The sequence below is a fragment of the Anthonomus grandis genome, chromosome 7 (genome assembly GCF_022605725.1).
Source record: "Anthonomus grandis grandis chromosome 7, icAntGran1.3, whole genome shotgun sequence".
Classification (NCBI taxonomy): Eukaryota; Metazoa; Arthropoda; class Insecta; order Coleoptera; family Curculionidae; genus Anthonomus; species Anthonomus grandis.
Genome location: NC_065552.1, coordinates 20,146,513 through 20,162,605, shown reverse-complemented (window position 1 = coordinate 20,162,605; position 16,093 = coordinate 20,146,513). Strand labels below are relative to the sequence as shown.

General features: G+C 32.6%; 1 protein-coding gene across 6 annotated transcripts in view; it reads left to right on the top strand.

Moving 5' to 3' along the window:
* Positions 1-16,093, top strand: part of LOC126738571 (uncharacterized) — a 263,439-nt gene that overhangs the window by 171,057 nt on the left and 76,289 nt on the right. For all 6 annotated transcript variants that reach the window (XM_050443968.1, XM_050443967.1, XM_050443962.1 and 3 more), the window contains 7 exons: positions 3,309-3,486; positions 5,868-6,031; positions 7,682-7,819; positions 7,982-8,179; positions 14,015-14,190; positions 14,266-14,430; positions 15,416-15,591. In XM_050443968.1, the coding sequence (XP_050299925.1) occupies positions 3,309-3,486; positions 5,868-6,031; positions 7,682-7,819; positions 7,982-8,179; positions 14,015-14,190; positions 14,266-14,430; positions 15,416-15,591 (1,195 nt within the window). The remainder of the gene's footprint in view (positions 1-3,308; positions 3,487-5,867; positions 6,032-7,681; positions 7,820-7,981; positions 8,180-14,014; positions 14,191-14,265; positions 14,431-15,415; positions 15,592-16,093) is intronic.

Here is a 16,093-nt window from a genome sequence, read left to right as displayed (position 1 = left end):
TAAAAATGGTAAATATAAAGTTTCTTAAGCAAGGAATTTATCTTTGCGATTTAGATTCTTTGCGAAAAAAATTATAAAAAATGAAAAAGTCATTGGTTATTTCTCAAAAGTATCTCCTTATGAACGAATTCCAGTTTTAGTCCTAAAATACCCATTTTAGGCTTGCTTTGGCCTATCCCTGGTAAATCTGCTTCCAGCTCAAAAAGTTCTTGAGCCTCAAAAATTGTTCACATATAAAATTATTCGTTAAGAATTGCTTTAACTTTGAGTGAAAACAACATTAAAATGCCTCAAACAGTTTTTTAATTACAATAAGTAGAAGTTAAATATTGATTGTAAAAATTCCTATTTAAACAGAGATTACCAAAAATTGCTGCAAATCAGTAAAGTTTGCACTTAATAAAAGTTTTTATAGATGAAATATATCCTCAGGCATCCCTTTACACTCGTCTAAAAAATGTATAAGGTTTCTTTTCAAAGAGTATTACTCGGAAGTATCTCCATATGAACAAATTTCAATTTTAGTCCTAAAACACTCATTTTACCCTTACCCTGGTCCATCCGTACAAAATATCAGTGTACAAAATACACAAAAGTGTAGTAAAACACCGAGGAAAGTTCATAAATTTTCTATATTACACACTACTTTCACTGCTAATGCCAAGTATTAATCAAAATCATAGTATTCATAGTTCTGAATTTCTTTTGAAACAAACAGTTTCTATAGTAGTAAAGTAACAAGTGTAACTGAAGCAGATGATTTTAAGCAATACTTCACTAGTTAGTGGCTTGCTCTTCTGAAAGGTTGAAATGAAGGGATTCTTGAGATGCTAGGAGCCTTTTAAAAATATCTGCCGTCGTTTCTCTTCGTAAAGGCTTTCTTTCGAAATTTTCGCGGATTCTCTTGTCAGATATTTAGATACATTTATGTACATTTCTCACTTAAAAATTATTTACAAGCGACTCCGAACATATGTACTCAAAATATTTGAATCATTCTTCGACTCACACCAACAACTATTTTGTGTCAGGCATTTAAAAAAAAATTGCGAATTCTTCTGCAGGAAGTCTAAAAACATTTAAATTTAGATTTTTGTGTGGCTCTATCTCAATATTTTGACCACCCACAAAGGTTCTGGATAATGCACCACTGCAGTATGATAATATTATAATATCACGGTAAGTTGTACCAGGTTGCAATCTTAACCCATAACTGTATAAAAAATTGTACTATGTACTTTTCGAAGCACCAATACTCGACAAAAAATGTATATTCATGAAAACTACACAAAATTCTTACGATATCACCTTTTAATTTACATAGTGGTTGACAAAATACTATGCTAATCATACTGATATTCACTCAAACTTCTTTGAAGTATTCTCTATATCATATTATAAAATAGAACAATAATAATTGGCTTTTCATATCTGAATTGATGAAAAACAAAGAAAAACACAAAGTCACGGTGTCACAACATGTAATTAAACGGGCTACACGTGTTTCGCTCTAGTTCCTTTATCAGGCCTTTAGAAGCCATCCACACCCTTCACAGTACATAAATGAACTTGATGATGCTCTAACTAGAGCGAAACACGTGTAGCTTGTTTAATTACATGTTGTGAGACCGTGACTTTGTGTTTTTCGTCATTTTTTTGTATGTTGGTCTCTTAGAGAATAATGGATGAGATTTTTGGATTTTCATATCTGGTAAAAGAACATTTACTCTGAAAACATCTTTCAAGCAGCTCTCGACGCACAATGATTAGGCGTCAAACTAAATGGCACATCAACAATATACGGTATGCAGATGACACAATCCTTATAATAGTGAATATGAAAGACCTCCAGAGGTTCCTAGATATAGTTGGAATGCACGGCCGACTTATGAGAATTAACATCAACATGAAAACACAACATTCCTAGTAATCACCTATTTGATCTTCAGAATACTATACTACCTACCTGAGTTTCAGAATACGAAACTCTCAGACGATATGGAAAACATAGAACGAGTAAAAAAGGCCGGTTAGAAAAAGAGAGGAGCGCATTTTTGAGATTCAAAAACGTCTTTACGTAATTTGATCTCAATCCTAGAATAAGATTTACAAAATGTTCCGGCATGGACCGTACTGTTGTATGGTATGGAAGGCTGGGCATTGAAGGTTAGCACAATGAATAGGCTGGAAGCATTTGAAATGTGGATCTATCGAAGTCCCATGGACAGCAACAAAAACCAATGAGGAAATTTTGAGGGCGATAGAAAGATAACGCGAATTGCTGGGTGCAATAAAACGTAGGAAAACAGCGTACCTGAGACAGAAATGGGAACATTGGACAGGAATAGGAATAACAAAAGTTTTAGAGGAATTGATTCATATAACCAGAGATAAGGAAAAAAGGCCAGACGTGCTCGTAGACATTCATTAATGGATAGCATGAGAAGAAAAAGATACGTGCCACAAATAATTCTGCTTTGAAATCACGGATCAGCTGCATCGAACACTCTTGCGGTCGGCATGCGCTGAAAAGAGCATAACGATGTTCCAGTCAGATGTATTTCGCAAAAGTATACACAGAGGACTCCTAAAGAAATATTTACTTAATCACATCGAAATTTTCAACATACATTTTTCTGTTTTTGGCCAACTTTTTCGCAGCTTAAGACCACTGTGAATAGCTTAAAACTTAACGTAGCAAAATGTAACATTACGACTAAATTAAGACCAGTTAAATTTTATTACATCTTGACTAACAAATCATTGTATCGAGTTCATTCATTTAAGAACCGTGGAGTATGTTTTTACTCAAAGCTGTCCTTTAGTCACATATTATGAATATTGATTCTGAAGCATCATGATCAAGATGATCAAGCAATGACTTGATTTTTCAAAAATTATATTTAAATTGAATTTTTTAGTGCCTTGTTTTATTAATAGAAGCCACACTCCCTTTTTTCCCTCTTAAATACAAAATTGCTTAAATTATCAACTACTTTATTATTTCATATGTGGGCAAAAAGCGCACTTTGATATTTTTATTACCTCAAAATCTGTCAGATGTCGAGTGTTTGAGCACTAAAAAGGATTTGCTGTGTCTGTATCTTGATTGTATTTGTGTAATTGTTGGGTTATGCTATGTTAACAGCGAAACTGCTTAAGACAATTATATTATTTATCTTTTAGTATATTATACATTTTCATCATTTGCTATAAACATTTTTCTAGTTATAATTCTGGTTTTCCTGTCTTATAGATAGGTACTATTAAAATAAAAATATTATTTCTAAAAAATTGTATATTTTTAGGAACTTCTCAAAGTAGTATATGTAGATAAAGACTTATCCTTCATAAAAGACTTAGACATATCAGGGACTGTTAGCAATGAAAAGCAGACAGAACAGACATCTTATGATGGGAAAAATGGTGTGCGATGCATCAGGATTAGTCCGGATGGAAAGCATTTGGCGAGTGGAGACAGATCTGGTAAGTTTAAAACAGATACTTATTAGTTCCATCCAGGTTTTTACAATTCATAATTAATGAGTCAACAGGTAATCCTGACCTATTACTACATTATATATAACTGAGTATTAGAGACTCTCTAGAATACCCAGAGTCTAGGTAACTTTCTTCTTTGGGACTACTGCTAAATATTTCTTCGTCGTCATTCTAGCAGCCCAGATTCCTATTTCATTAAAAGTTCACAGTTTGCTTTGCCTTTTCTAACTAGATTAGAAAGCTGCCGGATCTCTGGATGCTAGAAAACACTAACCCGCGAATTCGCTTTCTTTGTGTTACCCTCAAACTCAGCAATTCGTTATTTCAATTTCGTCGTATAAAGAAACAGGGCTATAAATTAATATAATAAAAAAAATGGCTGCATAGCAATATGCTGATAAAATAAATTATATAACATTTTCAATGATAACTGCTTGTTCAAATTCAAATTCAAATATATTACTTAAAATTGTACAGTATTGTTACAAAGTTAGTGTTTGTGCCCTAAGTCACAAGTGACTTGTCGGGACACAGTATTTCAGAATACAATAATAATTTAACAATAAGTTTGAGAGCTTGTTATAAAAACCAAATTAAATTAACTTAGATTAAATTTGTAAAAGTAATATTTAAATTAATTCATTCTTTTATTCTAACATTAAATAATATTTGCAAATATACCTGTAATTATAACATTTGTTTACATTAGAACAGGTAGCTTTAATAAAATATTTTCATAGTTACACCTGATCCATTCGGTTATGCGTATATTAAACAGTTTTTTTTTTATAGCCTTAAAAGCGTGTGGTATAAAATTAAAGATTCTTGGCCCCACATAAGATATATGACGTTGACAAATTGTAAAATCTACCTTAGTCAAATAAACATGTTCTCTCGTGACAGATCTAGTAATATTAAGGCGTTGGGGTAGAATCTTATAAATGTTTTTATTCTTCATAAAGTTAAGGGTGCTCTTCAGGTAAAGTTCTCTTACAGTGAGAGCACTGTGAGTACACACAAACTTTCCAAAAACAAACTAACTGTTGGGTATCTTTTTGGTGTTTTATTTATTATTTTTAGTATATATTTTTGAGTGATAACCAGGTTTGTTAACATTGTGCTACACGCACTACCCTAAATTCTTATACCATAATTTAGAATGGATTCAACCAGAGCCTGATAGACCATGTCCAATAACTCACGAGGCATAAATTCGCGTAGTTGATAAAACTTATAAATTGTTAAATATTAACAAGAAACAAAAATTAAATCAACAAAAAACAAATTATACATGACGATGACTGTGATATGTCCCGCAGTATGATTGTACATACAAACTAAACTCCAACTAAAAGAAAAATGTTAAGTGCTTGGGACTATTTATAGACCAGCTATGACATTGAGATACATGCTGTGTATGTCACAAATAAAATTCGTAAATTAATATACAGGTTGGGGAATCGATCATTAGGCATAGAGGCACATGAATTCATTTTACTGCGCCTGCTAAGTCGTCGTCGAAAGTTTAGGTATTTGTAAATGCAGGCTTTACATAATACATCAATGTACCACCCACATAGAAATTGTAATTTGACAATATATAAAATTGGCACATTAAACTATTTTCTCTATCAGCTACTCTAAATTTGTTGGCCTACTAAATTCGTGTTTGTCAATGGTCTCCTAAAGATATTCCTAAAAATAAAGGAGGAATAAATCTGGAAATATAGGAGGCCATTTAATATAGCCAGTCCTACTAATAAGATAGTAAGGAAAAGTATTTCTTAAAATTTTTTTGGCCATTATGATTGGATAGTATTTTTGGATGTATAAAGTACCGTCAATAAAAAATGACCGTATAATATAGTCGCCCAAAATACTAGCCCAAACATTCGTTTTTTGAGGATATTGAATACGGAATTGAAAACTTCTGTGCTTAATGTTCCATACCCATTTTATTTGATCGTGTTGAATCCACTTCTAGGGCATTAGAAAGGATGTCTCAAAATTCGAGACTACATTTAAAATCACGGAATCGGTCTATTTTCATTGAAAACAAATGTAATTGAAAATATTGTATTGCCGAATTGCGTCAATAACACCATTTAATAATTTGAACTCTCGGAAGGAGTATAAAGAGCCATAATAAACAAAATAAACCTATGTTATTATTGTCATTTTGTAAAAACTAAAAACAACAAATACCTCAGGCGACTGGAGGCGACCGCTCATCGACGAGAGGAACCGGTGTTGCTATTTCTTTGGACAATGCGTCTCTTTTAATTCATCAAATTTCAGTTCTTCAACCTGTATATAATCCTAATCCACACAATGAAACCCGTAGAACAAAATGAATTTTTTTCCAGGTAACATAAGGATCCATGACACAACACAGATGAAAGAGCAATGCAAAATCGAAGCCCATGACAGTGAAGTATTATGCTTGGAGTATTCCGCCAATGATTCTAAGCACAGTTTATTAGCCAGCGCTAGCAGGGATAGGCTTATCCATGTGTTTGATACTAAAAGTGTAAGTTATGCATAGTCTTAACCGCAATTTAAGAAAAAATGTTATGATATTAACATTTTTTTAAACAAATATTTTGGGTATATTTCTTTTACGAAATAATCGAACCAGATATAGTGAGATCATAATGTTTATTATCTTAGCAGAACGCATTTGGCCATGTGAGGGATCATCAGTGAGGGATCATTAAAATAATAATAAACATGGTGCTTTATATATATCTGGTTTGATTATTTCGTACTATCCTTCGAGTAACAAAGCCACTTCCCACTTTTATATTTCTTTAAGTTTTTTTTTGAAATTGCTTAGTTTCTGAGACAAAAACAAACGCAAAAGAATCGAAGAAATTAATTTATAATGTTACGAACAAATATGATACAAGGTGTTTCAATATTATTGTTTGTTTGCTTATTGTGTCAACGCAACGTATCCGAAGGGCGTAGTATATGTCAATCGGTAGCCTGTCTGTTGGGAATTCAGTTGCTATGAAGCGTTTCCCGGGAGGGTACTGCACGTTGTGCCTGAGTGAATTTAATATGGTAATTCTGCGACTATTGTGCACCAAGCATTGGTTTCATGCGCAATTCGGTGAAAAAGTTTGAGGAGACCGGTTCAACACTAGATAAACCAAAATCCGGACAACCAAAGTTGTCGGGAACGTGGAACACAGTCCTAATGCTGCACTCCTATAATCGACTTTATCACGTCCAGAATACCAATATGAGCGTTATATGAAGATTTGGTAAGGCCAGACTTATTAGTCATAGACCCGCGACAGGTAATTTCAGTCTGCCAGGAATCATGGAACACTGGGGCGAAAATGAATGGGACCACCTGACCTTTGTTTACAGATACATCGAGATTTAGCCTAAGGTCTTCGGATGGTCATGAAACCGTATGGCGAAGACCACAAGAACATTTTGCAGTATGTATCTTTGGTCGTAAGGTAGGCTACCAAAGAGTTCACTTAGGGTGTACTCTAAAATTTCTCTAGAGGCAAGCACAGAGTTGAGTACGTTATTCCGAGAAGTGCTTTACTGAGAAGTTCTGCAGGATTTTGTTTTTCCGTGTGTTGATTATATTGGAAATAATGTTATTCTGATACCTGATAACTCCAGACAATGGGTGAATTAATCAAGAATACTTAAATGATGTAGACATTCCTGCCTTGAAGTAGCCATCGTTAATGCGAACCCAATTGAACATGTTTGGGTTGGGACGTACTTGGGCGAAGACTACGAACCCATATAGCTGCTCTTTTAACCTTAAATAAATTATAATACGCTCTTCTGGAGGATTGGGACCTTATTCCTTAAGAAGGCATTAGTCATTTGATTATAGGCATGCCAAGAAAAATGCAAGCAATCATTCAGGCACCTGGAGGCAATACTCGATATTAAAAATGCCCCTTCGCAACTTTTACTAGCTACAAATTTCATTTTTCAATAGTTTAAGGTCTTTTTAGCAAACTACCAATTTATGTATTTTCGTAGAGTTGTAATTAAAGGTTTTTGTTTTCAAATACCTACAGGTATAAGCTTTAGATTTACTTTCAATTAGGATTTAAATGCAGAAAGTTCTTAGTTTAAAAACTCGATACTCTAGAAAAGATCCGTAATGATATACTGGCATAATATTTTGTCTCTATTTTAGGATTACGACTTTGTTCAAACATTAGATGATCACTCATCGAGCATAACGGCCGTTCGATTTTTAAGCCATCCGAACAACCAGATTCAAATGGTGTCTTGTGGGGCCGACAAGAGTCTCATATTCAGATCATTATCAGATGTAAGTTTATTTTTATATTGATCAAAAAAAATTAATAAACTGTGAATTTGTACATTGTAAATTGTGAAAACTTGACGTATTATTCCCAGCCCTGAAGATGAGCTAAATAAAGGCCGCACTAAGGATGCTAAACTTTAAATAATGACAGTCATTTTTTTTTAGTATAATGGCAAGATTCAATTCACTCGAGATCATAACGCAACAGGAAAAACGACGCTGTACGACATGGAAGTGGACACCGGTCAGAAACACGTTCTGACTGCGTGTCAGGACCGAAATGTCAGAATTTACAATGTTAACACTGGCAAACATACGAAAACTTTTAAAGGGAGCACTGGAGATGACGGGACACTTATAAAGGTACATATTTATATTGCGGAAACTTATTTATATAATTTGTTGAACTTAACAGATCCATTAGATTAATGAATCAGTAACAATATTAGTAGACTTATTTTTTTTTTTATAATCGGTGCATATTTATTGTAACTTAAGTCTACTAAATAACTACAACATATTGTACGTAGGAGATTTTGGCTGACAGTTATTGTTTCTCACATCAGATAAGTAAAAAGGGGGTTTTTAGCATTATAGTTAGGCACATTAAACAGTAATTTTCATAAAAATGTGTTATTAATAACTCTGTTAACTGCTGTCTTGTCGTCCAAGACTAGTCATTGTTTTCGTATTATGAAACCGTTACTATGAGCAAACGTAGGTTTTTTACTATACAGTGCTTTCATTTTAAAACGATCCACCCTTAATAACTATCTTAAAAAAAAAAAACACGTCAAATTAGATATACAGGGGGACGTTTAATTATGCATTCACTGAAGTTCTGTCAATCACCTCCTCACCTCCAGCTAACCTCACTTTAATATGCAAATGGGAACCCTCATCGTGTGATACATCATAGTAAGGAGCGTAAAATTCTCTATTCAACGGTACCAAAAGAAATGATATCGGTAAATGTGTAAGCAAATAGTTAGCGAAAATATCTAGAAATAATGAATATTTTATTTACGCCAAACTTTGGTATGTCAAATGGCTACCTTATGGTGTAATACATTATTTTAAAGGGCATTCATTATGCTATCAATGGTTGTAAAAATTGATTGACCAAGAAGCAATTAAAGTGTAAATAGGTAGGGTAGAAAAACAAATTTAATTAGTTTAACAAATTTATTTTATTAAATGTTCAAAATGCGCGCCGTTATTAGCAAGACAATAAAAAAAGCCTATTTTCAAACTCCTTACGAACATTGGCAAGGGTTTGCCCGCTAATTTCTCTGCATTCTTGAAATATTCTATTTTTTAAATTCTCAATACTCTCAGGTGGGGTTTTATAAACTTTGCTTTTTAAGTAGCCCCAAAGAAAAAAGTCTAGTGGGATTAGGTCCGGAGACCGCGCAGACCATTCGATTGCACCACAATAATAAATCGCCTGCTTTTTAAACGCCTTAAAAATGTAAGGTATTGCAGTGTTTTTTTTTTGTACCTGTGTTATTAGATAGGTTTCGCAAAAAATATAAGTGAAATAAATACACATACAAAGTTATAAGACTGCAAAGATTTTTGCAAACAATTTGAAGACACTCTTTTTTCTCGCAAATAACGGTACACATTCTTTACTTAAAAAAATAAATAATTTGCTTGAACTAAATGTACTGTTTGTTACTACACATTTTAACTTCTTAATTGCTTGTATTTTTTTTTTTTTTTATGATCTATTATAAAAATTGTAAGAATTTTAAAATGATGTAGGTACCACACTAAAAGTATTCATTTAAAATACCAAAGTTTGGCGTAAATAAAGTATTCATTATTTCTATTTCTAGACATTTTCGCTAACTATTTGCTTACACATTTGCCGATTTTATTTTTTTTTGGTACCGTTGAATAGAGAATTCTACACTGCTTACTATGAGGTATCACACGATGGGGGTTCCCATTTGACATATTAAAGTGAGGTTAGCTGGAGGTGAGGAGGTGATTGACAGAACTTCAGTAAATGCATAATTAAACGTCCCCCTGTATATCTAATTTGAGAAAAAAAAAAGAAAGTTATTAAGGGTGGATCGTTTTGAAATGAAAAGCACTGTATGTAGTAGGTGTAGTTTTATTCAATAACTTTAACATAATTAGGACTTTACAAAACAACTTGCGATGGGCAAATATATTTGCTAGTCGCACCTTAGACGGTAGTACTGAATAGGTAATAGTTTAAAATAGATTCAACATTTGCACGGTACACTGTAAGGAGGGATTTTTTTACATAATCTTTGTCGAGAAAAAAAAACAATTTAGTGCATGTTCCTGATTGGCAACAAATTCTAATTGGTATGGTACAGTATTTAAATAGAAGCATAGCATTGAAAGATTGACCTAGAGTAGAATTTTTCAACGGATGCCGACAAAATATCAAGATCGTTAAATTTTTTAATAATTGTTGTTTATAGACGAAGCAGGATTTACACCCGAAGTTGTTATTAATTTATATACTAAACATATGGGCCGATGAAAATCCAATAAGGTTTGACAAGTATTTTTTGAGAGACTAAGAGGAGCGTATGTTATGCCTCAGCGTTTAAACGGGCTGGCATCTTTACATTTTTTCAGACACAATTTACCAGATTTGTTGCGAGAAGTACCCATCGGATTAATAACAAAATGTTTTTAATGTATGATTTTAGTATCATGTTTCGCGATTATTCAAATACAAGTTATCCAGATTGATGATTCGAAGGTGTGCTCCCGTGGCCATATCGTTTAGCCGGTTTAAACCAACCGGACTAGTTCCTAGTAGACAGACAGTAGGAACAGCAGTACATTACAATACAGTTGTATCAACAGTAGTGGCGTTTGTGCTAACTAGTCCATGCTAAGCACATCTTATATATCCTGTGCCCACAGTAAATTTTTAAACGTATATTAGTATTTTGTGCTGTAAAAGTGATAATAATGCAGTAAATTGTAAGGCATAGGCATGAGTAATTTTTTACTTTTTAACAAAACTGAACATAGTTTACTCACATCCTATTCACCTAGCAATACCTGTATGTTATCTCTTTGACACTCTGGCTTTACTCAAAATTTGATCACACATTTTTATTTTTATTTCAAGACAGATCAAAAAAATATACTGCTTTTCAGTCAGAAGAAAATTGCATGAATCGAAGCAACTTATTTAAACATTCCTGTTCACTTGACTTAAAAGCGTTATATATTTCTAGATCAGTTTTAAATAAAAGGATAGTAATTGGGTATCGAATATATGCAACAATATGTCAGCTGACATAAATAATGCTGTTCCAAGAGTTTCTTGGCTTGGTCCTCTTCTTTTAATCGGTCAAGAGATATTTAAGATATTTATTAAAAATATTTTTTTTTAAATATTTGACACCCTGTAGTTTAAAACTAAAAATTTTTTTGGGTATATCGGTATATATTAAAGAAAAAACAAAAATTGACATTAGGTAAGAGCAGTATATACAGTGATGGCCAAAAAATAAAAGTATTAGAATAATTGCTAAGATAGTTCCATTTTTCTGGTCAATCTGTACAATGGTATAACTGTGTATGGATGACTTATTTTTACCGTAATCGGAATTTTTTGAATTTTCTTATCTCATAAATCCTTTTTTTAAATGCATTCTTCTGGACAAAAAAATAAAAGTAATACCATTTAAATTCGACATTTGCGTTATTATTTGTCTTCAATTTATTTTTGTAATTTAGTGAAAGCCCCATACAATTTTAATAACGGGTGGCGCAAAACATTGTATGGAGGGGTTTGGGCGGTCCGGCCTCCCTCCACCCCTCCAGAATATCGACCACCTGAATAATTTTTAAACGAGTCTTTCAGGGCGAGCTTGCTTCAATTCGAACCAATATATTTTCATTGATAGTGCTTAAAACAATTTCTAACCAAACCAGTAAATGCATTGAATATGTGAATGGTGTTCACGATAGTAATAAAAATAAAGGACATGTGTGCCAAAGTAGACGAAGCATTTCGAGAAATTTTCGAACAACGACATATATTGCTGAATCGATTGATACCGTGCTGACTCTTCTTCGACAAGCAGAACGTTACAAGGACAACTATGCTGGAAATTCTAAAGAGTACTATAGATCGGCATACATTCCATGCATACCAGTACTCTGAAGAGAAAAAGTAAAATCTGTATTGTATAACGGTAGTAGATATAAATACCGAAACGTTGGTTCAAATTAGTTATTTTTTAAAAAGTAGGCTTTCTCGTTGTTTTTATCGTTTTTAATTTTAATATTCATAACAAAGTTAGGTAGGATATTGAAAAGAAGAAACGAGCTCAGAGGTTAAACCTCAGCTCCTAGGTATATAAAAAAAATCTATTATACCTCAAGTAAGTTATTGTATTTAAAACTTATTGAACTTAAATTAAATTAAGTATATCGAACGGTATCATTATAGATTTCAGTTCATATTTCTTTCAAATGCGTGAATAAGTCTATTTTCTTCTTCTTTTCAATTTTTTGAGCGTGTGAGATAGTATTTTCTAAATTGATTTTTGCTATAAGTGACGCCAACCCAACCCAACCCAACCCAACAAAATATTACTCTGAAGATCTTGAATTGAAATTCTTAAAGCAACGAAATCTACTTTCCAAAATACAAAATGTGCAGAGATTGATGAAGTTCAATTAGACAAAACCATATTCTGTTTTCAAAAAAGTATGTATGGCCAAACGAATTTACTGAAAGTCCTGAAGAAATAAAATCCGATTTTAAAATGTGGAAAAGTGTTAAGTATAACTTTCTCTCAGAGAGCGGCCAAAAACATTTCTCAAACAGTTACTCAATGTTTAGCGTGATATTTCAATAACTAGTGAACAAATACTGGATATGCTTGCAAAAAAAGAAAAGAAGACTAGACATTATTTTGTAAATCGTGCTCAACTGCTTTTATTGAAAATGTATTGTTCTTTTTCAGTGATCATTGCTTGACAATAGGTTTATCCAGATGATCATTGAATTGTATTATGGATATTGAGTTGACGTAGGTCTATATCTTGATTTTGAACTACACTTGAAACATTTTTCCTGCTGCCACGAAGCCTATGAATAATTTATCAGAAGAATTGATTTGTATTGAAAATTATGCATTGCAATAAAAGGAATATTAAATTTTATTTTACTTTGCAGCATCATACAAAACTATGACTATGATGGAACTTTAACTGTTTAGTTTTTGATTTTCCTTATTTACCTCAGCTCTTCCTAGGCCCGTTACAATGAACTAGGTTCAATCTCATTAAAAAAATTGCACGTCATCACAGAGAAAAAATTGGTTACAAAAAATCATTATACTTGTGCTCCGCGATACAAAATTGCATTTCGTGAACGGATTATCTTGGATTTTTTAAATGTGTTTGACTTATAAGTTTGAAAGGAACAACATGTAACAAATAAACCGCTAGGAACTCAAGGTCGTCCAAGAAACACTACCGAAAAATGTGTACAAGCGGCACGCACAAAGATTCATTTGTGATATTTTTTACAATAAAAAGAAATTTGAAATAGAAATTAGAACCATAAGAAGATGTCTGGAAGATATCCTTTTTGAGCAAAAGAAATGTTCAACAAAGGTTAATGGATCGTGCTAACTGCAAAAACATTCTTTTGACAAGACAATGACCCTAAACATACTGCAAAGATAAAGCAAGTTTACCAGTAAAAATTGTACACTTTTAAATTGTCCATCTCAATCCGATGGAGAACCTTAGGAAAGAGCTAAAAAATCGAGTTGCGGGCAAGGAAACTTAAAACGAAGAAGTTTAAAAGCTTGGTATTCTATGACCGTAGAAGAATGCCGAAAGTTAATTGACTCTATGTCTAGAAGGTTTCCATTTTGAAAAACAGGTCATGCTACTAAATACTGTTGATTATCTTATAAAATGTTCAATTGTTTTTTGTAGAAAAAATATTGTTTAGAATACTCTTATTTTTTAATTTACTCATATTATTTTTAAAAAATATTGTTTTACGCTGATAAAAAAGATTATATTTTGAGCTTTAGTGTTTTATTTTTATTTAAGGCCGTTCCTGCCTTTCAGAAAAATAACTCTTAAATAAATAAAATACAACAGTAATTTGTAAATTATTTGGTAGCCAATTAAAAAACAAAACCTTATTCGTGAAATATATTACAGGTTGTACTAGATAGATCTGGCATCTACTTGGCAACATCTTGCACAGACAAGAGCCTCTCAGTGTATGACTACTACTCGGGAGAATGTATGGCCACAATGTGCGGACACAGTGAATTAGCAACAGGATTAAGGTTTACAAACGACTGCAAACGGTTAATTAGTGCCAGTGGGGATGGGTAAGAAGAATCAGATAAATGTTTTTGAGGACTTATTATGCAATAATTATATTAAAAAATAACTTTTACTTTTAGATGTATATTTGTATGGAGGATACCTCCTGATATGGTGGTAACGATGAAAGCTCGGTTAAGTCAACAGGCAATGCGGCAGGGTAGACCTTTGGAGACGGCATTGCTCCAGGATAGTACAATGTTTGAGCAAAACGAAACCATTTCCAGCGTTGATACTAACTATAGGTGAGTTCGATCAATCTATTTGCATCTTTTTAATATTTGTTTCAAAAAAGATTATTGCAAAGTAGCTAAAACTGTAATTGGAAACACAATTAACTTGAAAGATTTACATAGATAAATCAAGTTCAGGCAGAATAAAGTCTAACAGTGTAATACTTTTAATGTAATATAGTCCAATTTAATATGTAAACAAAACAAAGAAGAATAAAATAAACAAACCAAGAAAGAAAACTCTTAATATTAATATTTTATGCCAGGAATTTGTTAATGCTTGTAAGAAGAATCCAAGAGTAAATTTTATTTTGTAATTTTGATGTATGGTTTAGTTCTCATGTCAAGATTAAGGTATGCTATTTAAGTAAAGACTTTTGGTCTTGTATAAATTGACGATCTGTGAAAGTTAAATTTATTTTAGGTAAATTTATTATTATTTAATAGGATTTTAGGGTACTATAAGCAGCTCGAGAAAGGTACTAGAGACGTAGTTTTATTAATTTTATTATTTGATTAAAATGGCTGATCCATCTGTTGGGGTACGTTCGCTTTAGATAACGACGAACTTGAAGGTGCTATGATATGGGCAACCCATCATTTTGGAACCACATTATTTTGCGAGTAATATTGAAATTGCCCTAGTGATTTCGTTTAAGGGTAAACCAGGGAGGTTTTGGACTTTTCTAGACTATTTCTTTTATTGGGCAAAAACAGCCAAAACCAGAAAGTATTGTTTTATTAAAAACGTTAATATAAGAATTAATGTCTCAATGTGAGTTATGCCATTCAATTTACTACTACTGCCTCATGATCTGTTTTGATAGGCCACAAGGAAACACACCATAACTCAAGGCCAATACCCCTCTATTCATTAATATAAAAAACAATCAGACTCTTCATTTGCTGTAACTCGTAGAATCCACTATTAGTTGATTGAACTTTTAAAACTAAACATGTATTTTAATAGGAATTAAAAATTAATTACTTTTTACAGCTTTAGCATAGGACAACTACCAAAGTGGGCTAAAAAACAGTTGACAGAAGAGTACAGTCCTCCTCCAAACATCAGCAAAGGAGTTAGTACACCCAAGGGCAGATGGGCCCAACGGGCCGAAAACACTATGGGCGGCCAGTCGTTCTATAGTCAACCGTTGCAATATCCAACTATGGGTGAGTATAACATTATTTCTATATCTTTAGTATGCAGTTAAATCTGTGGCGTAAAGAGTAAAAATAAGTTTCATCCCTTCAGAAGTCGTTCATATTTGTACTAAATTTAGTGCTTTAGTATAAAAGTTAATTTTAGTAAGAATAGAATGATGGCATTGGATTTTTTTTGTTGACAAACATTTAATACGAAAACTTTTATATCACATCTTAGCGTCATAAATAGGATCAGTTCTTTTTTAATTTACAAATAAGACTATTTAGTACATTTTTTAACTGCCTTTTAATTCATTAGAAAAATGGTTTGCGGCAATACAGCCGTATAAAATGGAAGGAAAAATCGGTGCTTCTGCCAAGTATAAGTCAGAGTTACCAGTTTGGTCCAATTATATTATTACATGTGGTACATTTTGTGTTTCAAAATTAAGCTATTACTACATTCATAATTACAGGAAATGTGATAGAGAATCCGATGTTTACAGTTCGAACAACAAAGAATACAAAA